Consider the following 22,531-nt stretch of genomic DNA (forward strand, 5'->3'; position numbering starts at 1 on the left):
GGTGATATTCAAGAAAAGAGATATCGGCGAACAAAAGGGAAACGAAAATCAATTTGACCATTTCTCAAATACATCCCTTAGGTTATTGTATCGATTATACTGACAATTGAACTCAAACTTTAAAAACTAAAAGTGCCAAGAAATCGAAGAAAAATTGATCAGGCGTTCACATTAAATGAGGATCATTTGAGTTTTATCGATTGGTTTCAAACAAAGCTTGGAAAAAATGCAATAGTTTGCCAGCAGGCATGTGAACGTTGTATGAATCGATTGCCGAGAAAATGTCATCGAATTGAAGAGTAGATCATTTCCAGCGAACTGCAGCAATGAAGAGAAACGAGAAAGACGGGGAACGGCGTACAACGTGAACTTTTGCGCCCGACTACAGCCGGCGGCGGCCGGTCTTCAATTGTCGTCAGATGAGGTGCATTGCGTGCTTTTGTGTTTGCGGAGTCGCATACCGTACTTCGCAATCCTAATGTTTTTCGAAATTGTTTTTTTTCTTTTTCTTTTCTTTTTTTCTTTTTGCCTTGTTCATTTTTTCTTTTAACTAAGAGAATTGAAATACTATTTTAATCTAAAATTTCAGTTAATCTTTAAACTACCTAAAAATGTCGTTGGCTGAAGAACTTATGGCTGATTTTGACGATGACGACGATGAGGATTTGGAAGACATTCCAGATCTCGGAGAAAACCTTAAGGTAAATCGAATTTAAAATTTAAATTATTTAAAATCTAGAGTTTTTGCAGCATCTGATAAAATTGTAATTTTCAGGGCGTCAAAAAGGAAGAACTCGATGATGATATTGAAGAAGCAACAGAAGAACCGATGGATACAACTAAATATGCATCAGTGCACGATGTAGCAAAGCTTGCCAGATCTGATGAGTTAGTTTTAGTTTTGTTTTAATATATAATTTTAAAATACTTTTACAGATATTTAGCACTAGTGAAACAATTGGAAGTTGAACTGAAACGGCCTCAGGATGAAGTGAAGGTGACAGCTCCTCTTGAAGCAGATCCACAATACAAGCTTATTGTTAAATTATCCCACGTAAGTACATCATGAAAAAGAAACAAAAAAGGCAATGATTAATTTCAGGTCGCTGCAGATATCGACAACGAGATCAATGTGATTCACAAATTTGTTCGTGATAAATATGAAAAGCGCTTTCCTGAACTAGAAACGCTTGTTCCTAACGCGTTGACCTATTTGGCTACTGTACAGTTACTGGGAAACGAGATCAACAGCAAGGTAGTGAAAGAACAACTCGGCGGAATTCTAGATGCCTCAACATGCATGGTGGTCAGTGTAACAGTCTCAACAACACAAGGAGTCAAGCTTGAGCCAAATGAGCTGGAAACCGTCATGGATGCTTGTAATTTGGCTGCTCAACTTCATGTCAATCGTCTCGAAATGCACCAACTTGTAGAATGGCGAATGGCTCTGATTGCCCCGAATCTGGTTGCTTTGCTCGGCTCAACTACTACTGCCCATCTAGTTTCACAAGCCGGAGGATTGTCTCCACTAGCCACAATGCCATCATGTAATGTACAGGTTCTCGGAAAAACGAAAAAGAATTTGATTGGATTCTCAACAGTGTCCACAAATCCACATCATGGTTTTATCTATTTCCATCAGTTGGTTCAAAAGATGCCTCCAGATTTGAAAAACAAAGCGGCCAAAATTTTAGCTGCAAAAGTGACTTTAGTTGCTAGAATTGATGCTCAACACGAGTCATCCAACGGAGAAAAAGGCGCGGAATTTCTGGCGTTGGTGGAAAGTAAATTTGAAAAAATGTTGGAGCCACCACCAGTGAAAGCTAACAAAGCGCTTCCAAAACCTTTGGATAAGGCAAGTAAAAAACGTGGAGGACGTCGAACAAGAAAGATGAAGGAACGCCTCGGAATGACGGATCTTCGGAAAAGTGCCAATCGCATGAACTTTGGAGAATTGGGAGAAGATGTAATGCAAGAGCACATGGGATTCGATATTGGGCAGGTGAAGACCGGAAATGTGACTGGTGGAAGAATCCGAACAGCCGCAGTGGATCAGAAGACCAGAGCAAGAATGTCGCAAAAGATGATGCGGCAGATGGAGAGACAGAAAGCAGCTGGAGGAATGACAAGTATTCGAAGCAAAATGGCGGGAACTGCGTCATCTGTCACGTTCACACCAATTCAAGGTCTAGAGATTATCAATCCAGCTGCACAAGAACAGCAACAATGTTCATCGACTTCAAACTATTTCTCCTCGTCTGGAAGTTTTGTTAATATTGATCGGATGACTTTATAATATATTTATTTGTTACTTTCCTCTTCCTGAATTCTGAATTCTTGAATCTCAAACCAAATGAATCGACTTTTTCATTTATATAAAACTCAACAACTAAATACTAACCAATTGGTGGAATTTCTCCCCTCTTAAATATATCTTTACACTTATCCAATCTAACAACTTTTCACCTCGTAAACAACTCTCAATCCTCCCAATTTTCCTCTCCAGGTCTCAGTGATTTTCGATCGGAATTTCGACCCATATGCGAAACGGGTTCGCTCTTTTTTCATGTCTTTTCTTCTTTCTAGCTGATTGCAAGAAAGTAAATCGAGATTTTGACTATGAATTGAGCAAGAGAACTCTGGAATTCGCAGCGGCTGCGTATTCCATCGATCCGGAACCTTGCATCTCGAAAAACAATGCGACTTTATTGTTTTTCAAAAAGGTGGAGTGCGATTATATGCGTGACGAGGTAAAAGATCATGAGATCTTTAAATATTCAAAAATCATCTGATTTAATTTTTTCCAGTGCTGGAGTGTGATTGCTGCCGACAACGACACAATATTCGTCAGTTTCAGTGGAACAAAATCGAAAGAGCAGCTGGTAACTGAACTTATCGAAAGCATTGGTCGGCCAAAGCACAAAGTAGGCTCATGTTTCAAGTGTTTGTCTGAGTACTCACAGAGCAAAGAAAACTTATTTTACAGTTGCACAATGCTGGATCAGTTCATTATTACTTCTACTCTGCTCTAAAAACAATGTGGTCACCAATGGAAAAACTACTGCGAGGACTGAAAGACTCACTTCCAGATCATAAAATTGTGTTCACAGGACACTCATTGGGCGGAGCTATTGCAAGTATTGCATCGACTGTTTTCGTTAGAAACTTTCCCGAAACGTCGAGTCGAACCTTTTCAATCACATTCGGACAGCCTAGAGTTGGAAATCTCGAATATGCCATGACACATGACAAATTAGTTGCTGGAGGAAGCTGGAGACTGATTCATGGAAGAGATATTGTGAGGGAGACTAATATTTAAGATTTTTTTAATGCTTTATTAGGCTCAAAATGCACCCAAATGAGCGAATTTCGTAATGAAACTTCTCAAACAAGTTCGAAATTTTTTTCTGGCGGTTCAAAATATCCTCTTTCAAAAGACTATTAAAAGTTTTTTTTCTAGGTTGCACATATTCCGTTCTGCGTGGAAAGCTATGCCAGATGGTGTATACCATTCTACAATCATGGATCCTATCACCATGGAGTCGAAGTCTGGTTTCCTGGAAACATGACAAGTCAAGATACGTTCAAAGTTTGCACCGGGACTCCATTGAACGAGGACAATTTGTGCAGGCAAGTGACAGTGATCGAAATCACGTGATAAGAAAATCTTCTCTTACAGCAACACTCATCGCTACTTTGACATCAACGATCACCTGTTCTACTTTGGACACCACGTCTCAGATTACGGTGTTAATGGATGTGTAGACCCACCGGATGATGAACCATTAATAAATAATGAAAATGTTTAAATAAATTTAAAAATGTTGATTGAATTGCGATTCTTTTTCTCGTCGTTTCAACTGTTGAAAAGTCGGTTTGAGAGAATATTCTCGCTTCCGTGTGTCACGTATATTTTCTCAGGACTTTCTTTTTATTGGAGAGAGAGAGGAGGCGCCAAAGAAGATAAGACACCCGCGAACTCGAGTGTAAGAAGAAACAAGGGAGGAGAAGAGAGAAAGAAAGGGATGGTTGAACACAGAAAATGAATTGTTGGTTATTTTTCTTTTCGTTTTCGGTTTCCTACTTTATTGTTATGGAAGATTGTGTCTACTTTCTTCCCATTCATAACACGAACCTTCTTTCTTTCTTTCTCTCTATCATTGCCTGTTTTTCTTTCTCTCCGGCGCAATAATATTATTATTGATTTCTTAATATTTGATTAAAATGATAAGCCTTTGTCTTCGGAATCATTTTGATAAGAGACGATATCATTTCGGCTAGAAATGTTGCAGGAGAACGAGATGCCTGGGCCAGCCGGCGTACCGCAGCGCAAAATGACGTATTTCGTGCCGAAGAGTGGTCAGTTTACTTTAAAAGAGGACTTACCATTTTTTTTTGCTCTTTTAGACTCGAAATGTGCCCAAATGAGCGAAATTTAAAAAGATAGTTTATTTCACATAATTTCAATTAAAATTGATTTCCGTCCGTTTCGACATGGAAAATTTGGCAAAATTGAAGATTTTAGCTAAAATCAAATAGCCCATTTTTTTTCGAAATTTTGAGCCGTTTTGGACGCATTTTGAGTTGAAAAAGTGCATAAAATTGATCGATTAGCCCTATTTTATTTTCATTCCACATTGTCTTCTCAAAAATCTCAATTTTCAGACAACTCAAACGAGCAGGTTCGAGTTCCAAACGTCATCGCACTTGTCGGACTGCCGGCACGTGGCAAAACATACATCTCACACAAACTGTGTCGTTACCTCAACTGGATTGGAATTAAGACCAAAGGTTGGTCCTGATTCGATTATATGTACGACATGAAACAAAAAATCAAAATTACAGCATTCAATGTCGGCGAGTACAGAAGAAGAGCGTGTAATTTGGAAGAAGAAGGCGAAAATGAGTTCTTCTCGCCAAACAACGCCAGAGGTCAAAAGATCCGAGAGTGAGATTTTACGAAACTATGAAGAAAAAAAATTAAAAAAATTCCTGAATTTTCAGTGAGTGCGCGAAATTAGCCATTGAAGATATGGGAAGGTACTTGGATAACAAGGAAGGAGAAGTGGCGGTGAGTTACAAAGGAAAAAATTTCAAAAAAATATATAGACATAAACTTTTTATTCAGATTCTCGACGCGACAAATACTACAAGAGACCGACGAAAGCTTCTGATGGAGTTTTGCAGAAATATGATGCACGAGCCACCATTCCGTGTCTTCTTTGTGGAATCTGTTTGTGATGATCCTGATATTATCAACTCGAATATCACGGTAACCTTTAGATCTTCAAAATAATCACCTTAACCCGCATATTTTCAGGAAGTGAAAATCAATTCGCCAGATTATAAAGGAATAATGTCTCAAGAGGAAGCAAAAGAAGACTTTTTGAAGCGTATCGAGAACTATCGAATGCAATATGAGCCACTTGATGAGGATCATGATGAAGAGCTGAGCTATATCAAAGTTATCAATGCCGGAAAATCCTTCTATGTTCACAATGTTAATGGTCATGTGCAGAGTCGTGTTGTGTATTTCCTGATGAATATTCATCTTCTTCCAAGAAGTATTTATTTGTCAAGAGTAAGTTTAACAAAAAAACCGAAAAAATTTTGCGCTAAAAATAGGTAACAGGTCTCGACGCGAAAATTTTTATTAAATGCCAAAAAGTGTGCGTCTTTACAAACTACTGTAGTTTCATTTTTTTTGCTGCCGAGTTTTCATTGAGTTTCAGTTTTCTCACGATTTGCTGTAAAAACGTTTTTATTTTTTATTTCACTTTTTGATAAATTAATATTTTTTTACCAAACAAGCTAAGAGAGCCCGTAAAAAAACTTGAATTTTAACAAATCGTGAAAAAAAAAGAAAATCAATGAAAATTCCGCAGCAACGAGAGTTTGAAATTACAGTATTCTTTAAAGGTGATGCCTTTTTTCATTTAACAAAAATGTCGTGTCAAGACCGGACACCGGTTTTTTTGGCACAAAATTCCGTTTCTGGGATATAATTCATTCAATTAACAGCACTGAGAATTATCAAGTATTTTTAAACTTTTATAGTTTAAAAATCCCTTTAAAAAATTTATTACAGCATGGAGAAAGTGAGTACAACAGAATTGGTCGTCTTGGTGGTGATTCCCCACTCAGTGAAAATGGTTTAAATTACGCTGGAAAACTTCGCGAATACTTCGAAAAAGAAGATTTGGACGATTTCCGTGTTTGGTCATCTCAAAAGATTCGTGCCGCCCAGACAGCTTCTCATCTGAAAGATCTCGCTGGTCATACAGAGTTCTGGAAATGTCTTGATGAAATCGATGCCGGAATATGTGAAGGATTAACTTATGAAGATTTCGAGGCTCGTTATCCGAAACAATTCGCTGAAAGAGATAAGGATAAATATCACTACCGTTATCCAAGTGGGGAATCATATGAAGATCTGGTTGCTCGTCTGGAGCCAGTTATCATGGAGCTTGAGAGACAATCCAATGTCCTTGTCATTTCTCATCAAGCAGTTCTCCGTTGCATTCTTGCCTATTTTACTAACAAAAATCGAGATGATCTTCCATATCTGAAGGTTCCATTGCATACAGTCATCAAGCTCACACCAAAAGCCTATTCCTGTGAGATTGAACTTTTCAAATTCGACATCGAAGCAGTCAATACTTACAGAGAGAAGCCACAATAGGAAGTATTTATTCTTTATCTAGCCAATTATCTATGCCAAATGTACATTTATTTTTTCATACAAGTTCCCATTTTTATGTCGGGCGTTTTTTTTGAGATTGCATTTTCCCTGTTTTTGAACAATTGCCTTTGAATTTAAATACGTTGTCGTTTATGTGAGAGTTATAAAGATTACATCGATTTCAATTTTATGGACTGATTGCAATATTTCTCGCTGTGTCATTTTCTACAATAATCTATTTTTAATGTATTAAACGGTCAGGAGCCACATTAAAAATTTAAAAGAAAACCAAACAAGAACGCGTAACTGAGTTGTTGTTATTTTAAAAGAAAAATCAATTCATATAAAAATTAATCCTTAAAGGCGCAGAGATTTATTCAGATGGGTCCCGACGCGCAAAAAAGTTTATGGTAATTGTGTTTGAATTTTTGCGGCTGCTTCCTCGTTTATTTTTCTTGCATTTTTCAATTTATTAAGGGAATTTTGTCGTTGTTTAAAACCATTGTATGAAAAAAACACAGGAAATCCCACATTTTTAATGGAAGTAGTTTATTTGTACTTTGAAAACTGATTTTAAACATATTCTGACAGAAAAGTGAAAAGAAAACGACATCTGAATAAATCCATGCGGTTTTAAAAAGGATTGCCAAAATATTGTGAAGTTACGATAAAAACAAAGCTGAAGCAAGTTGTATTTATTTTCTGCACATACCTGCGTCTCTTAGTGGCCTTCTTCTCTCTCTCTCTCTCTCTTTCCCAATAATCGTTCCACTATTCGGCTTTCAAACATTCTCATACACTTTCAAAAATCAATTTACAGGAAAATTGATCGAAATGTCAATATCAATGGATGACAGAGGGAACAATAGTGGAGAAGTTGGAGAATGTGAGTCATCACGAACTATTTCGTTATGAAATTTCGTTATTTGAATTCAATTTATTTTATCATTTCAGTTGCCAGTTCATCAATGATACAAGAATCAATAGATCTCAAATTGTTAGCCGCAGAAAGTCTTATTTGGACAGGTTGGAATTGATTTTTTAACAATTATAATGTGAGGAATTACAGAGAAAAATGTGACATACTTCGGACCACTTGGAAAATTTCCAGGTAAAATCGTAATTACTAGGTATCGAATGGTTTTTCTCGTTGGTGATGGTGGAAAAATGTATGAGGTTTGTGATTAAAATTTTAAAATTATATTTTACAAATATAAACAAAAAATTTCAGCAATGGAAGCTCGATATTCCACTCGGACAAGTGTCTCGGATAGAAAAAGTTGGTAGAAAGACGACGAGTGTTGCCAAACGAGGCGATGATAATTATGGATTCACAATTTATTGTAAAGATTATCGAGTTTATCGATTTACATGTAATCCAGCATCGAGTGATAGAAAAAATGTTTGCGATTCGTTGAATAGATACGCTTTTCCGCTATCGCATAATTTGGTGAGTTTTTTTTTTAATTTTAATAGGGGGCTTTTGGCTCTAGAACTATTGGAAATGAAAAAAAATTCTGATATTTTTTTTTAATTTACGAAAAAATAAAATTAATTATTCATTTATTGGTTAGCAAAAAAATTAAAGTTAAAAAAACACGGTATCGTAATTTCACAAGTTTTCGCCTTAGAAAGCCGCACGGATTTCTTCAAATGGGTCTCGGCACGCAAAAAGTTTATTGTGTAGATTTTAAACAATCAATGATTTATTAAAAACTTACTTGACAACCAAGAAATAGACAGCCTAACTTGAAAAACAACATTATTCAACCAAAAAAGGAAATTTTCAGCCAATGTTCGCCTCTGTACATGCAGCAGAAACACCTAGACTTATGAAAGATGGTTGGAAAATTTATTCAGCTGAAAAAGAATATGAACGCCTTGGAATCCCGAATTCACGTCTTTGGAAAGAAGTGGACATTAATAAAGACTATAAATTTAGCGAAACTTATCCAAGAACTGTAGGTTAATGATGGTTTTCTTTTTTAAAAATAATTTTATTTCAGTTTGTAATTCCGACAGTATCTTGGGAGGAAGGAAAACCATTTGTAAAGAAGCTCGGCGAGTTTAGAAGCAAAGAAAGAATTCCCGTGTTGAGTTGGATTAATCAGACAACTTTAGCTTCAATTTCACGATGCTCACAGCCAATGACTGGAATTTCTGGAAAAAGAAGTGCTGAGGACGAGCGGTAGGTTTTATTTTTATTTTTAATGATAATAAAAAATAATCGGAATATTAATATTCTAATATGCTGAAATGTCACAAAAGAAAAACGAAAAAAAATATTTGGAAAATCGTTTATTAAGATATATTTTTTAAAGCATTCAATTTTTCAACAAAAAATTATATTTTTCAGACATCTCACGAACATTATGAATGCCAATGCTAATTGTCGTGAACTTCTGATCCTTGATGCAAGACCAGCAGTCAATGCAAAACTTAATAAGGCAAAAGGTGGAGGTTATGAAGAGAATTATGTCAATGCTCCTCTAACATTCCTCAATATTCACAATATTCACGTTGTTCGGGATTCATTAAAACGATTGCTAGCCGCGCTGATTCCACGTGTCGACGAGAAGGGATACTACAAAGCGTTAGACGAATCGAAATGGCTCAATCATGTTCAGAGCATTTTGGAAGGAGCAGTAAAAGCTGTCTTCAATGTTGACACTGAAAAACAATCAGTATTGATTCATTGTTCTGATGGTTGGGATCGAACTGCACAGCTGACGTCGTTGGCAATGATTCAACTCGACTCCTATTACCGTACAATTGAAGGATTTATCGTTTTGATTGAGAAGGAATGGTGTAGCTTTGGTCATAAATTTGGAGAGAGAATCGGTTCGTTTTTGATAGATTTTAAAAATCATGCAATTAAAGTTGCAGTAGCGTGAATGAGGATTTTGCTTTTTTTAAAAATCCATTCAGAAAATTTTTAAAAAAATCAAAAAAATTGCGAAAAAAAATCCAACTTAAAAAACTAGATTTTTCAGTTCTGGCGAAGTTCCCAGTTCTCATCTTGGGGAAAATTCAAACAGGAAACTTACTAGGGAACACGATAACTATAAGTTATACTTATAGTTATCGTGTTCCCTAGTTAGTCAAAATTGATAAATCGAATTTTTTAAAATTTGAATTTTTCATCCGTTCGCAATTTTATTTCGTTTTTCTGTTGTGGTATTTCTGAATTTGAGAAAAATTTGGAATTTTTTGAAGCTAACAACTATAAAAAATATTATTTGAGAACCAAAAATCTTTGATTTTATACTTTCCGTTCAGGTCACGGCGACGATAACTACAGCGATGGAGAACGATCTCCCGTATTTGTTCAATTCTGTGACTGCCTATGGCAAATTATGCGACAATTTCCATGGGCATTTGAATTTACACAAGAACTGCTAATTTGTATGCTCGATGAGCTCTACGCTTGCAGATATGGAACATTTTTGTACAATTCCGAAAAAATCCGGCTGAAGGATAAGGTTGTTTTCATGAAGATTTTTTCAATTTTTTTTTTTTCAACTTTTCAGAAATGCGATGAAACGACGATATCGTTCTGGTCCTATGTTTTGGAAAATAAAAAGAAATTCAGAAATCCAATGTTTAAGCATGGAAGTTAGTTTTCTGTTAAACTAATATTAAATCTCAAAATTTTAACTTTCAGAATCCAATAAAGTGATAAACGTAAACCCATCTCTCTGCGGTTTACATGTATGGATTGATTACTACGCCCGATCGAATCCATATGTAGTTACTCCAAATCATGAGGTAAACAGCAGTTCCGCTAGAAAATGATAATGAATTAATTAGAAGTTTTAGGATGTTCAACAGCCAGGCGCACAGTTTGTCGACGAGAAAAAGCAATTGTTGGATGAGATTATGGCTCTTGACGACGCTGCTCAAAAATTGACCGCCTAGTTATTTTAATTATGCTCAGTTATTCAATTTTGTTGTTAGACTTTTAAAAATTTAATTTAGAACTTTTCACTGTGATTTCATTTTGCTTTCTTTATGTGCATTGTACAATATTATATGAAAATAATTCATCTTTAAATATTATTTAATTAAATACAACAGCTGTTAAAATTAAATACAACAGCATAATAAAGAATAGACTGTTAACAGTCTATTCTTTATTATTCAAATTCAAATTTGCCGCCATTATCGTTGCTGACGTTTTTCCAGGGAGCGCGCGAAACACATGCAATTTTCAAATAGGAAAAACAATTGATCCAGTATTTTTCCTTCCTTGCTTTGATTTTATTGCTTCAGACTTATTATTCCGATCTTAAAAGTCAAATTAATTGATTAAATTCTTTAAAAAAGTAATTCATTTTCAGATGGAAGTCATGAACAAAGAAAATATCATCGCCGATGCGCCTTCTGATGTCGTAAAAACCGTTCAACAGCAAGTTCACTTGAATCAAGATGAATATAAATATTTGAAGCAAGTTGAGCAAATTTTGAGAGAAGGAACACGAAGAGATGATCGCACTGGGACTGGAACTATTTCGATTTTTGGAATGCAATCGAAATACTGTTTGAGAAATGGTAACGCTTTCGATTTTCCATTTTAAAAATTAATACTTTTATAGGCACAATTCCGTTGCTTACCACGAAACGTGTCTATTGGAAGGGAGTTCTCGAGGAATTACTTTGGTTTATTTCTGGATCGACCGATGGAAAGCTTTTGATGGAGAAAAATGTGAAGATTTGGGAGAAAAACGGCGATCGCGCGTTCCTTGACAATCTCGGATTTACGTCTCGTGAAGAAGGAGATCTTGGACCAGTTTATGGATTTCAATGGAGACACTTTGGGGCGAAATATGTGGATTGTCATACAGATTACTCTGGACAAGGTGTTGATCAGTTGGCTGAAGTTATCCGACAGATTAAGGAGCAACCGGATAGTCGAAGAATCATTATGTCCGCGTGGAATCCGTCGGATCTTGGACAAATGGTTCTGCCACCGTGTCACACAATGTGTCAGTTCTATGTGGACAATGGAGAGCTCTCGTGTCAGCTTTACCAACGAAGTGGAGATATGGTGAGCAAAAATTTCAATGTAGTAAATTACATATTTTACTAGAAGTTAAATTTCAGGGTCTCGGAGTTCCATTCAACCTTGCCAGCTACGGCCTTCTCACCCACATGATTGCAAAAGTGTGTGGATTGAAACCAGGAACCCTTGTTCATACTCTCGGAGATGCTCATGTCTACTCAAATCATGTGGATGCTCTCAAAATTCAACTGGACCGTGAGCCATACGCTTTCCCCAAAATTCGATTCACGCGAGACGTGGCCTCAATCGATGATTTCACTTCTGATATGATTGCCCTGGATGACTACAAGTGTCATCCAAAAATCCCAATGGATATGGCTGTTTGATTTATTTTGATGTAACATTTTAACACTCATCTAATTGTTTTCAGTTTTATGAAAATAAACATTGCAAGGCTTCTATATACACTACGCATATCAAAAACATTACAATAGAATTTTTCCACATTATTCAAGAGAAAAAAAAACTTGTCAATAGGTTAGAGCCCCAACAGGAAATCGAATCAGTCATATTTTTTTCTATATGCGTGTTGTTTCTTTCGCTCTCCCACTCCTTCTTTTTCAATTTCATCTTCCATCTACAAAACCGATTTGTTCAATCATCTTTTCGCTCATCATAACCGAGCCAACTCACAGCTCATCCATCAACTATTTGTGCTGTCCTGCCAATGTCTGTCAGTTTGTCAGGTGTCCAAGTGCTAAAATTTGTCCTTGTGGTTTTGAAGAATGTTGTGAAAAAAAGTCGAATTTAATGAATCACACAACTTTGCGAGTGATACAAGTTTTTCGTTGACCGTATACCCGGCGCGTGTTTTCTCAAAAACAAGTGGTCCAACTTTTTGTAAAGTCAGATGACAGTGACAACAGAATATTCTAATATTTTTTGGACCAAAGTATTTTTTCCTTTCTTTGGCCGTGTACATAAGACAACCTCGTCTACCGTACTCTCCAAGTAGACTACAGTACTCGCGACTGCGCCTTTACAGCTTTTTTCATGTGAACCTACTGATTTTTAAAACGAAGTTCTTTTATACAATGATCGAAATTTCCTATGCGGACGCGGCCTAGATTTGAATTTCGAAATTCAAGTGAATTTTGCTGTCTCCAAAAATTCAAAAAGAGTCGAGTAAAAGGAGGAGGGGAACAATGAAAAGAAGCCAAAAATGAACAAAAAAGTGAAAAAGAGGGGGGGAGAGGGAGACATTCTGTCTCCTGGAAAAGATCGAGCGTCCCTCTTTTCTTTTCTTTTCTCAAAGTCATTTTCAAGAGAGGAAGAAGAGCTCTTTTCTCGTATTCTCTCAATATTTCACAAACTATGCGTCGTTTCTCCTGTGCTCCTCAGTCATCCTTGGAGCACACAACGGGGGGCTCAACTCTTCTCGGCACCACCGGAGCGGGGACTAGAGAGGGAGAGAGACATGGGGACTATGATAAAAAAGAGTCAGAGAGAGAGATGGAGAGAAACTCGGGAAACGAGAGATTCAGTCAACAATCAACATGGAGAGAAAGACGGAGAGAAAGAGATGGAACGTAAAGCAAGGGACCCACACAACTATGCAAGAAGGAGAAGAAGAAAGAAGTACTTCAATATTCCGTCTTCTCTCTATCTTGCTGCGTTTCTTTGTTTATCTCAAACACTAACACCCTCTCTCGTTTTTTTCCATTCCTTGTTTTGACTAATTAAGTTGTTTTTTTAATTCTGATCCGCATTTGCAGTGCAGAAGTCTGCAAAACTTTTTTTGAAACCCTTAGCTTATAGGTTTTGTAGTTGCAAAGTTGCAGAGGATCTACCTACCTAACTGGTTTTGTTCATAGAGATACTCTCGATTTTCAATATTAATTATGAGAATTTAGTTTATAGTTTTGGAAGTCGACCAAACATTTTTGGAACCAATTCTTAATTGGCAAAACTACGATGAAAAATTACAAGAAAAACTGCTAAGAAATTCTTGAGTAATTTTCTTTTTTCAAACTTTATAAAAAAACAAAAAAAATAAAAAAGTGAAGTTGTTTCAGTGGATATTTTATTGGAATATTCTTATGAATGTTCAACATGACCAAATATCGTAATAAAACACTCCAACTTTTGCTGAAAAAAATTTTAAAAATTTCAGCCAAATTTTTGTATGAAACTCATAGAACAATTTTGGTTGATTTCCACAATTATAATAGGTCAAAACGGAAAAATATAGTTTGAATATATATTGAAAAATAATTTTTAGAATTACTGAAAAGGTATACTGATATTTAGCCATTTTATGCTAATAAAGTGATTTCAACCAAAACTAGATTATTTTTTTTACAAATCTACGAGTTGATTCGAACTTCAATTTTTCAATTTTAGTCGATTCCCGCGCTTTCATCAAGTTCCCTAAATTTCAAAGAGATTTACAAGTACTTTCTTACTCACACTTCTTACTGTTGTGTTACCTAAAATCAGACGTCTAAACTGAAGTTCAAAGTACAAAAATTGCGAAAAATGCATAGTATTTTTTTTTCTATTAAAATTAAAGTTTCTGTTCAGATTACTCCAAAAAGATATTAAATTAAAAATGTACAAAAAACATATACCCTTGTCGATAAGTAAAAACTTCTTTCTCTCATTGTCTAGAGGTTATCTGATACTTTTTGCAACTGCTCCTTCTGTTCCCATCACTCATATCTTTTCAAAATGTTATTTTTTCTTTTAACAGGTTAATGGGACCAAATGACCACGGTTTTGCGTACATCCTCATATTTCTGCTCCTCTCTCCACCAACACATGCGAACAGAGATGCGAATCGGTTATTTGAGGATCTTATCGCAGGTGGGAAGCTTCACTTATTCTGAAAAACTTCTCATTTGGCAACTATTATTGCAACAGAAATAACTTGGATTAAATGAAGAAATTTGCTCACAGTTATATTTCAGTTACATTTTCCTTTAAAAAATTTGCCACATTTTCTGGAGGTTTCATTATTAGGAGACCACGGCAAAAACTTTTATTTGAAATCAAAATTTTTTGAAAATTGCAGTTTAACTACAAGTAATTTAGAATTTCAGTAACTACTACGATTTAAAATTTTTTTTGGAAGTTTTTGTCTAGTTTTATGTGAAAAATTTTGAAGGTCAATATTAAAATTGTGGATTCTCGTTAACTGCATTGTACAACATTTAAAAATATCGCCAAAAAGAAAAACTAAAAATATTTCAGATTACAATAAACTGGTGCGACCGGTCAGTGAAAACGGAGAGACACTCGTGGTGACGTTCAAATTAAAATTAAGTCAATTATTAGATGTTCATGAAAAGAATCAGATTATGACAACAAATGTCTGGTTACAACATGTAAGTTTTTAAAATAATTTTTATAGTAAAATGAAAGGTTGGAGAATTACAAATCGAGGCAAACGAACCGAAAATGCTTCTTATCAGAAATTCAAAATGGGATATTCTACGGATATAAAAAATTATAAACAAGGAATTTTGTGCCCAGAGTGATAGACGCCCTTCTTACTCAGATAAATCGAACCACGCAGGCGCCGCTCCAAACCACGCAGGTGACTGCCCACCACGCAGGCAACGCGTCAAGACCACGCAGGCAACCAAAAAGCACGCAGGTGACGCCTAGAAACCACGCAGGCGACTCAACGGTGGGCAGCTGTGGGCAGTGGCTGCAAAACCACGCAGGCGACGCCTACATACCACGCAGGCAGCCAACGTTCAGCCACGCGCGGGATTCCTAGGCCAATGGTTGCGTACTCCTCTTGGACAACCTTTTCTTTTAATTTTTTTTCCCAATTTAATTGATTTACCCGTCTTTTTTCTTGCGAAAAGCACTTTAATGTTTGTTTCCATGTCTTTATGAAACTAAATATATATTTTCAGCTAAATATGTCAACCCCAGCCCGTAAACCCAGAAAGGAAACCGAAAACTGTAAGTTGTGAAATCCCCGGATTTAGCTACAATAGTTTATTTTTCAGACAATTCCTCCAGAGCTCCTTCACACCTTCAGTGTCAGCTCGAAGTCTTTGAGTGCTGATTTTGGAGACGTTTTCTCCCGACAGGTGGATCAAAAATGGTAAGCACCGTATTTTCTATTTGTATTTCCAAAAATCAATAATTTTTCAGTTTGAACGCAAAAACATGAGCAAGGAAAAGGAAACTTCATCACACTGATCACTGGGACGAAAACAACTGGCTAATAGACTTACATTTTTTCAACCTTTTTTTGTTGTTATTTTTGAGATTTTCGTTGTTAGAATTTTGTACTTATTTTTCGATTTTTTCTGTTAGATTTTGTTAGGATTAGTCAGATTTTCTGTAAATTTCGTGACTTTTTTGGTAATTTTTGTTTTTTTAGTTTATAAATAAACAATATTTTTGAGAAACAATCGTAATTTGCGTTTTATATGGTTAAACGGTAGGAAGGGGAAGGAGCGGGCTGCGAACTGCCATTGCTGCAAGACCACGCAGGCATCCCCTCCAAACCACACAGGCAACGCGTTGAAACCACGCAGGGACTGGCATTCTTGAGCGTGGTTTGTACGCGTTGCCTGCGTGGTTTGGAGCGGCGCTTGCGTGGTTCGATTTATCTGAGTACTTTAAACATTAAAAAAGTTAATCAAAAGAAAATTATGTATTACATTTTTGATTTTTGTAAATTGTTCGAAAACCAATTTTTCCTATAATTGCACAGTCACAAATGCTCAAAACTTTTTTTAAACACTAAAATTGCAATATTTCAGAGCTGGATGGACTACAAACTTCGATGGGATCCAGTAGAATATGGTGGTGTAGAAGTACTGTATGTTCCATCAGATACCATTTGGCTACCTGACGTTGTTTTATATAATAAGTAAGTCTTTTGGTTTTTGGAATTTATTTAAAAGTTGAACAAAAATTATAGTGCCGATGGAAATTATCAAGTTACAATTATGACAAAAGCAAAGCTGACATATAATGGAACAGTTGAATGGGCACCGCCTGCGATCTATAAAAGGTGAAAACTTAAAAGAAGGATTGAAACAAGATAAGTCTCCTTGACAAGATGATTGCCTGATGATTTCCAGAATGTTTAAAAAAGGAAACTATTTTGGAAGCTTTGAAGAATTGTTTTTTGAAAAATGAATTCAACAATTTTCCTTTACGTCCAAGTTTGCAAAAAATCACTGAAACAATTCCAGATCGAAAATTTTGAAGACTTGTCTGAAAAAGTCAAAAACTCTTCCTTTCAAATCAAAATTTTTTTTTGAATTTTGTGATTTTTTTGTTAATTTTTAGAGAATAAAAAAAACTTTTTACTTAAAATATGAACTTAAAGTTAAAGTAGCGCCATTGGACATATCATAATTGAACATTTCAGGATTTTTCATATTTTTCAAAAATTTTTCAGTCAAAGTTTTGGTAAATTACTAAATTTAAATTTGCTACAGGTCCAATCCTTTACAAGGTTAGATCAAAAATAATTGAAACTAAATCATTTACTATATATAAAGCGCGTGTCCTTCTGTCCCTGTAGTTTGATCTTTGATCTTTGGTCTTTGAACTCTGTAGTTTGTAGTCTCAATCACCTAAGAGGGGTCCTATAGGGCCCCGCCCCATTTGTGACGTCATCACAAATTGGCGGGAAAGTCAAATTTTCTGAGAAATCATTTTGGCGGGAATTCAAAATTTAATTTAAATGTGCCATGTCAATTTAAAATGTCAAGGTACTGTAGTGGTACTGTAAGGGTACTGTAGGATTACTGTAGGGTTATTGTAGTTTAGTAAAAATTGATTTGAAAACATTTTGGCGGGAATTCAAATTTTAATTTTTTGAAAATAATTTGGCGGTATTTGAATTCTCCTGGAATTCACCTTTCGTGGCGAGGCCCTTTGTGGTGAGACCCTTCGTGGTGAGACCCATCGTGGTGAGACCTTTCGTGGTGAGACCCTTCGTGGTGAGACCCATCGTGGTGAGACCTTTCGTGTTGAGACCCATCGGGGTGAGACCTTTCGTGGTGAGACCTTTCGTGTTGAACCTTTCGTGGTGAGACCTTTCGTGTTGAGGCCTTTCGTGGTGAGACCCATCGTGGTGAGACCCTCCGTGGTCAGAACTTTCGTGTTGAGATCCATCGTGGTGAGACCCTCCGTTGTGAGACCTTTCGTGGTGAGACCTTTCGTGTTGAGACCCATCGGGGTGAGACCTTTCGTGGTGAGACCCTTCGTGGTGAGACCCATCGTGGTGAGACCCATCGTGGTGAGACCTTTCGTGGTGAGACCTTTCGTGGTGAGACCTTTCGTGGTGAGACCTTTCGTGGTGAGACCTTTCGTGTTGAGGCCTTTCGTGGTGAGACCCATCGTGGTGAGACCCTCCGTGGTGAGAACTTTCGTGTTGAGACCCATCGTGGTCAGACCCTCCGTTGTGAAACCTTTCGTGGTGAGACCTTTCGTGTTGAGACCCATCGGGGTGAGACCTTTCGTGGTGAGACCTTTCGTGGTGAGACCCTCCGTGGTGAGACCTTTCGTGTTGAGACCCATCGTGGTGAGACCTTTCGTGGTGAGACCTTTCGTGGTGAGACCCACCGTGGTGAGACCCTCCGTGGTGAGACCTTTCGTGTTGAGACCCATCGTGGTGAGACCCTCCGTTGTGAGACCTTTCGTGGTGAGACCTTTCGTGGTGAGACCCTCCGTGGTGAGACCTTTCGTGTTGAGACCCATCGGGGTGAGACCTTTCGTGGTGAGACTCTTCGTGTTTGATATTATATTGGCGGGAGCTAAGGAGTTGGTGTGGGATAATGTCAAGGTACTCTAGGGGTATAGTGGATTTGCTGTAGGGTAACTGTAGTTCAGGAAAAATTGACTTTGTGCTTTTGAAGAGGTATAGGCTCGAGAGTTAGAGAGGTGGAAGCTTCTGTGATATTTTTTAGCTTCCAGAATGTTTGAAAAAGTTTCCACCTGTTTTCATGTGACATTGTTAAAAGATTATATGGTGTTTTATGTGTCGAACACTTTAAATTTCGCCAGTCGTTGGCCGCGCCGTAGGCGCGGTCAGCGGCTGGTTAAAACATGAAAAATTTAAAAGAAATACAATTTTATTCTAAAACTTCCTAAATTTATATTTCAGCATGTGCCAAATCGACGTTGAATTCTTTCCATTTGACCGTCAACAATGTGAAATGAAATTTGGATCATGGACATATGGAGGATTAGAAGTTGATCTACAACATAGAGACAAACATTTGGAAAAAGAAATTGAAGAAGACGTTGAAGGTGTTGATGGCCCAACAAAAGAAATTGTATGGGTTGTTGATAGAGGAATTGATTTAAGTGATTATTATCCATCTGTCGAATGGGATATTTTAAATGTTCCCGGAAAAAGGCATTCCAAGCGGTGAGTTTTTTAACTGAAAAATAGAAAATGTCAGAAAACCTTAAAATTTTAAAACATGTGCCATATTTTATCGCTCAGCTGACATCTCTATGACTTTTGGTTTTTCAAAAAAAAAGTCGCAGATTTTCTGAAGTGTGAAAGTTCCAGATTGTCACATAAGATTCGCAAACTTCAAAAAAGTGATTACTTGGGTGTGCTAAAAATTTCTAGAATTTTTTTTGAAATTTTCACTGAAACCTTCTATAAAAGCAAAAAATTTAAAAATGTTTTTGAGAAAAAAATCAGAAGTTTTATAAAATTCCGACTTTTTCCATCATGAATTTTTATTTCAAACGCTTATTACTCATAGTTTCAGAAACGAAAACAGTTTCAAAAAACTGGTTTAAAAGAGTCATGAAAGTGAATAATAATCCATATTATAATATTAAAAAACATTTTGAAGGTGGATTTTCAAAAAAAATTTCTAAATTTCTCAAAAAGCTCAAAATGTTCATTTTAAGCCTAAATGTTGACTGAAACTTTTCAGAAACTTTTTTAAAAAATCGAAATGTCCATAATTATTTTTGGTCATGTAAAGAAAAAAAAGCGGGACTATTTTAACAGAATTGAATTGAGCCAAAAATCCACACTTTGTCTTCCCTAAGAAAAAACTGTGCTTGTGAAATTTAATTTTGTAAAATTTGCGGTATGTGCTAGTTCCAGATGAAATTGTCCTAAATTTGCAGATACCCATGTTGCGAAAGTCCATTCATAGACATCACATACGAGATTCATCTTCGAAGGAAAACGTTATTCTACACAGTAAATCTAATATTCCCTTCAGTTGGAATCAGTTTTCTCACGGCACTTGTATTCTATCTACCATCGGATGGAGGTGAAAAAATCTCACTTTGTATTTCGATTCTTATCTCGTTGACTGTTTTCTTCCTTCTGCTCGTAGAGATTATTCCATCAACATCACTTGTGATTCCATTAATTGGAAAATATCTTCTATTTACAATGGTTCTTGTCACATTATCTGTGGTGGTTACTGTAGTTACATTGGTAAGTTTTTTTGTTGCTTTTTGAAAAAACAGATACAGTAAAGAATATGAAGCTCTTGAAAAATGATGCGGTAAAAAAAGGTTTTTGTCCCCCAGTAGCTGGCATTTTCAGAGAATTTGCGAAATGGAGTTCTACTTTTAATGCCTTTGAAAATTTTTCGAATTTTATTCAAAAATTCGAAAAATTAAATTCTCCTTTAAAAGTTTTCCCAATGCTTACATGTTATTTTAATGTAAAATCAAAATAACTATACAACTTAAAAAATAAAATTTTCAGAATGTACATTATCGATCCCCAACAACACATACAATGCCAAAATGGATGAAGCGGTTATTCGTGGATTTTCTGCCAAAATATCTTCTCATGACACGACCGCAACCTCCTGGTCATCATAGCAAAGTAAATGTTTCTTTTTTGTTAAAAAAAGAAAGTTGGTTTAATTTCGGTAGAAGTAAAATTTGATCAACAAAAAATCGGAATTCCTGGATTCGATTAACAGATTTTGAATCAGTTTTTTTTTAAATTTAATACGGTTTTCACTTGAATTAATTTTCAGCCAAATCGGAAGTTCGACTCCCGTGCATCAACATTCAGTATTGGAGTGAATCATGTATTGGGACAGAATTCTGAATTATTATCACCAGGACTCAATTCCAATAGGGAAGAGTCTTCATTTACTTTACCACGGTTAGTTTTTTGATGTAAAAAATGCGATCTTCAAAAGTTTCTAGAAAAAAATTGAAATATTCGCCAAAATCGACCCATTGTTGCTTGAAACTTTCTAAAAACAATTTTTCATTTTTTTTTCTCATTTGTTTCAACTGAATCTTGTGTTTCTCAGTTGAAAATGTTACTGACTGCAGAGAATTGGTGGTGCAAAACTAATTTTCTCTATCTGAAATCCAAATTCTGTATTCAATTTTTCAGCGACAACTCGCCAGTTCGATCTGCTGTCGAAAGTGTTGCCTATATAGCGGATCATTTGAAAAACGAGGAAGATGATAAACAGGTAAGTAAATAAATACGTGTTGACTATTTGAATTATTTATTAGATTCCTTGAGAAATTAGTATAGAGAAAACAGTATAGTGTGGTCGGAATAGACAATTGGAATTTGTCACATGGAGGGATTTTTGGATACATTACAGTTTGGTGCAAAAATTAAAAAATAAAATTGTAGGCCCACGATGAGTGGTATCCTTTCAGAGATTTTTCGGCCAAATAATCAACAAAAATTTTATTTCAATTTTATAGTCTACTTATGTTTCAAATATCAAAATTCAAACACTGTAAGGAATCGAACATGAGATAATGTTATATTTTTCTCAAAAAGGGGCAAAAACTCAGTAATTGCCACTTTTTGACTGCCAATAAAAATTTTTCAGAATGTTTAACCTTTAAAATGCACTACAAGATTTACAAGTAAGGTCGTGTGACGTCACAGTTCTAAATTTCAGCTGTGCAAAGAATTCTTGAAAGTTGAATAAAACATCAATTTTCTAGAAAATGTTTTTTAAAGCAGCGATCTTTCATTGTTTGAACCGTTAGAACATTAACTAAACAAAACTAAAGCGGAAACTAAACACAAATTTTCAGGTAATCGAGGACTGGAAATACATATCAGTCGTCATGGATCGAATATTTTTAATCACATTCACTTTTGCTTGTGCTTTTGGAACCGTTGTGATTATTGCACGTGCACCGTCCATTTACGATAACACGCCGGCTCTTGCTTAGATTTTTTTAAAAGTTTTTTTTGAAAATAAGAAAAGGATTTTGGAAAAAGTATAGTTCAAAAGTTTTCCCAAAATTTTATTTTTTTTTCAAAAATATTCAATTTTAGGAACTCATTTGTTGCATCAATCAGTTTTACATTCCATATTTAAAAAAAACGGCTTCTCCCGGAGTACACAAGCTGCGTAAATCGACACACGAACGTGTCAAAAGGGATTGTAACGCAAAACTCCCATCAGTGACAGTCCGTATTTGAAAGTGGAGTAACAAGAATTAGCATTCAGCTTTAAAAGACTTAAAATATTTTGAAATTCAAAAATACCACGTGGTATTTTTTTCTAACAAGCGCGCAACTTTCACCCTGTTTTGCTGACTAGGGAACGGCCAAAACCCAGAGTGGCCTTTTGGGTCGACTCGTATGTCATTCGAAAGCTGAGATTATCAGGAGTAAGAATACCATTTCAGTTTTTGCGGGAGACTTCTGGAAATCCGGTAGCTTACGTCTGAAATTCCGACAAAATTGGCTTTGTTTTGTAACCTGCTCAAATGGTGTTAAAAAAGCATCAACCGGTGGCCTAAGTTTCTAACCTCTCAATCACCGGTTGATGCTTTTTTAACACCATTTGAGCAGGTTACAAAACAAAGCCAATTTTGTC

The 22,531-nt window shown here is 36.0% G+C and overlaps 6 protein-coding genes and 1 non-coding gene across 9 annotated transcripts; 6 read left to right on the plus strand and 1 right to left on the minus strand.

Annotated features, from left to right (window-relative positions):
• The first annotated feature begins 589 nt into the window (after nucleotides 1-589).
• Nucleotides 590-2,373, plus strand: prp-31 (U4/U6 small nuclear ribonucleoprotein Prp31). The gene is made up of 4 exons (NM_059126.6): nucleotides 590-701; nucleotides 776-888; nucleotides 937-1,054; nucleotides 1,103-2,373. The coding sequence occupies exons 1-4, from the start codon at nucleotides 612-614 to the stop codon at nucleotides 2,294-2,296; spliced, it is 1,515 nt and encodes a 504-aa protein (NP_491527.1). The 5' UTR covers nucleotides 590-611; the 3' UTR covers nucleotides 2,297-2,373.
• Nucleotides 2,374-2,506: 133 nt separating this feature from the next.
• On the plus strand, nucleotides 2,507-3,827 carry Y110A7A.7 (Fungal lipase-type domain-containing protein). The gene is made up of 5 exons (NM_059127.8): nucleotides 2,507-2,750; nucleotides 2,808-2,924; nucleotides 2,987-3,298; nucleotides 3,461-3,630; nucleotides 3,680-3,827. Exons 1-5 carry the CDS (start codon nucleotides 2,541-2,543, stop codon nucleotides 3,807-3,809), a joined length of 939 nt encoding a protein of 312 aa, NP_491528.2. The 5' UTR covers nucleotides 2,507-2,540; the 3' UTR covers nucleotides 3,810-3,827.
• Nucleotides 3,828-4,281: 454 nt separating this feature from the next.
• pfkb-1.1 (6-phosphofructo-2-kinase domain-containing protein) lies at nucleotides 4,282-6,867 on the plus strand (the record flags this gene model as incomplete). Of its 2 annotated transcripts, NM_059129.8 has the most annotated exons (8): nucleotides 4,284-4,359; nucleotides 4,666-4,791; nucleotides 4,846-4,948; nucleotides 5,005-5,071; nucleotides 5,129-5,272; nucleotides 5,321-5,581; nucleotides 6,089-6,617; nucleotides 6,667-6,794. In NM_059129.8, coding segments are annotated over 8 exons (1,308 nt in total). In that variant the 3' UTR covers nucleotides 6,669-6,794. The 2 variants fall into 2 exon arrangements, with proteins under 2 accessions (NP_001379749.1, NP_491530.1); NM_001392269.1 differs by having other exon boundaries at nucleotides 4,282-4,359; nucleotides 6,089-6,867.
• Nucleotides 6,868-7,500: 633 nt separating this feature from the next.
• Nucleotides 7,501-10,733, plus strand: mtm-1 (Phosphatidylinositol-3,5-bisphosphate 3-phosphatase mtm-1). Its single transcript, NM_059130.6, has 11 exons — nucleotides 7,501-7,568; nucleotides 7,637-7,708; nucleotides 7,752-7,858; nucleotides 7,914-8,132; nucleotides 8,473-8,643; nucleotides 8,689-8,870; nucleotides 9,039-9,523; nucleotides 9,962-10,164; nucleotides 10,213-10,297; nucleotides 10,347-10,450; nucleotides 10,502-10,733. Exons 1-11 carry the CDS (start codon nucleotides 7,529-7,531, stop codon nucleotides 10,598-10,600), a joined length of 1,767 nt encoding a protein of 588 aa, NP_491531.2. The 5' UTR covers nucleotides 7,501-7,528; the 3' UTR covers nucleotides 10,601-10,733.
• A 278-nt stretch (nucleotides 10,734-11,011) lies between these two features.
• tyms-1 (Thymidylate synthase) lies at nucleotides 11,012-12,144 on the plus strand. The gene is made up of 3 exons (NM_059131.8): nucleotides 11,012-11,233; nucleotides 11,278-11,729; nucleotides 11,786-12,144. Exons 1-3 carry the CDS (start codon nucleotides 11,032-11,034, stop codon nucleotides 12,068-12,070), a joined length of 939 nt encoding a protein of 312 aa, NP_491532.3. The 5' UTR covers nucleotides 11,012-11,031; the 3' UTR covers nucleotides 12,071-12,144.
• Nucleotides 12,104-12,441, minus strand: Y110A7A.24. Of its 2 annotated transcripts, NR_147820.1 has the most exons (2): nucleotides 12,378-12,441; nucleotides 12,104-12,321 (listed from the first exon to the last, which is right to left on the minus strand). It is a non-coding gene; the product is annotated as an Unclassified non-coding RNA Y110A7A.24b (non-coding RNA). The 2 variants fall into 2 exon arrangements; NR_147819.1 differs by having other exon boundaries at nucleotides 12,104-12,441.
• Nucleotides 12,442-14,434: 1,993 nt separating this feature from the next.
• On the plus strand, nucleotides 14,435-21,988 carry unc-63 (Acetylcholine receptor subunit alpha-type unc-63). Its single transcript, NM_059132.5, has 10 exons — nucleotides 14,435-14,549; nucleotides 14,937-15,070; nucleotides 16,472-16,581; nucleotides 16,633-16,725; nucleotides 18,832-19,098; nucleotides 19,824-20,142; nucleotides 20,419-20,541; nucleotides 20,699-20,829; nucleotides 21,070-21,151; nucleotides 21,738-21,988. The coding sequence occupies exons 1-10, from the start codon at nucleotides 14,441-14,443 to the stop codon at nucleotides 21,876-21,878; spliced, it is 1,509 nt and encodes a 502-aa protein (NP_491533.2). The 5' UTR covers nucleotides 14,435-14,440; the 3' UTR covers nucleotides 21,879-21,988.
• The last annotated feature ends 543 nt before the right edge of the window (nucleotides 21,989-22,531 follow it).

The sequence above is a fragment of the Caenorhabditis elegans genome, chromosome I (assembly GCF_000002985.6).
Source record: "Caenorhabditis elegans chromosome I".
Taxonomy (NCBI): domain Eukaryota; kingdom Metazoa; phylum Nematoda; class Chromadorea; order Rhabditida; family Rhabditidae; genus Caenorhabditis; species Caenorhabditis elegans.

Excerpts from the sequence above, each read along its gene's own strand:
- mtm-1 (NM_059130.6), top strand. The coding sequence starts at position 7,529 with ATGGATGACAGAGGGAACAATAGTGGAGAAGTTGGAGAAT. Across the intron at positions 7,569-7,636 it reads TAGTGGAGAAGTTGGAGAAT|TTGCCAGTTCATCAATGATA; the intron begins GTGAGTCATCAC and ends TTATCATTTCAG. Across the intron at positions 7,709-7,751 it reads AGAAAGTCTTATTTGGACAG|AGAAAAATGTGACATACTTC; the intron begins GTTGGAATTGAT and ends GAGGAATTACAG.
- unc-63 (NM_059132.5), top strand. The coding sequence starts at position 14,441 with ATGGGACCAAATGACCACGGTTTTGCGTACATCCTCATATTTCTGCTC. Across the intron at positions 16,726-18,831 it reads CCGCCTGCGATCTATAAAAG|CATGTGCCAAATCGACGTTG; the intron begins GTGAAAACTTAA and ends TTTATATTTCAG. Across the intron at positions 19,099-19,823 it reads GGAAAAAGGCATTCCAAGCG|ATACCCATGTTGCGAAAGTC; the intron begins GTGAGTTTTTTA and ends CTAAATTTGCAG.
- Y110A7A.7 (NM_059127.8), top strand. The coding sequence starts at position 2,541 with ATGCGAAACGGGTTCGCTCTTTTTTCATGTCTTTTCTTCTTTCTAGCT. Across the intron at positions 2,751-2,807 it reads GCGATTATATGCGTGACGAG|TGCTGGAGTGTGATTGCTGC; the intron begins GTAAAAGATCAT and ends AATTTTTTCCAG. Across the intron at positions 2,925-2,986 it reads TTGGTCGGCCAAAGCACAAA|TTGCACAATGCTGGATCAGT; the intron begins GTAGGCTCATGT and ends CTTATTTTACAG.
- tyms-1 (NM_059131.8), top strand. The coding sequence starts at position 11,032 with ATGAACAAAGAAAATATCATCGCCGATGCGCCTTCTGATGTCGTAAAA. Across the intron at positions 11,234-11,277 it reads GAAATACTGTTTGAGAAATG|GCACAATTCCGTTGCTTACC; the intron begins GTAACGCTTTCG and ends ATACTTTTATAG. Across the intron at positions 11,730-11,785 it reads ACCAACGAAGTGGAGATATG|GGTCTCGGAGTTCCATTCAA; the intron begins GTGAGCAAAAAT and ends GTTAAATTTCAG.
- prp-31 (NM_059126.6), top strand. The coding sequence starts at position 612 with ATGTCGTTGGCTGAAGAACTTATGGCTGATTTTGACGATGACGACGAT. Across the intron at positions 702-775 it reads ATCTCGGAGAAAACCTTAAG|GGCGTCAAAAAGGAAGAACT; the intron begins GTAAATCGAATT and ends TGTAATTTTCAG. Across the intron at positions 889-936 it reads AAGCTTGCCAGATCTGATGA|ATATTTAGCACTAGTGAAAC; the intron begins GTTAGTTTTAGT and ends ATACTTTTACAG.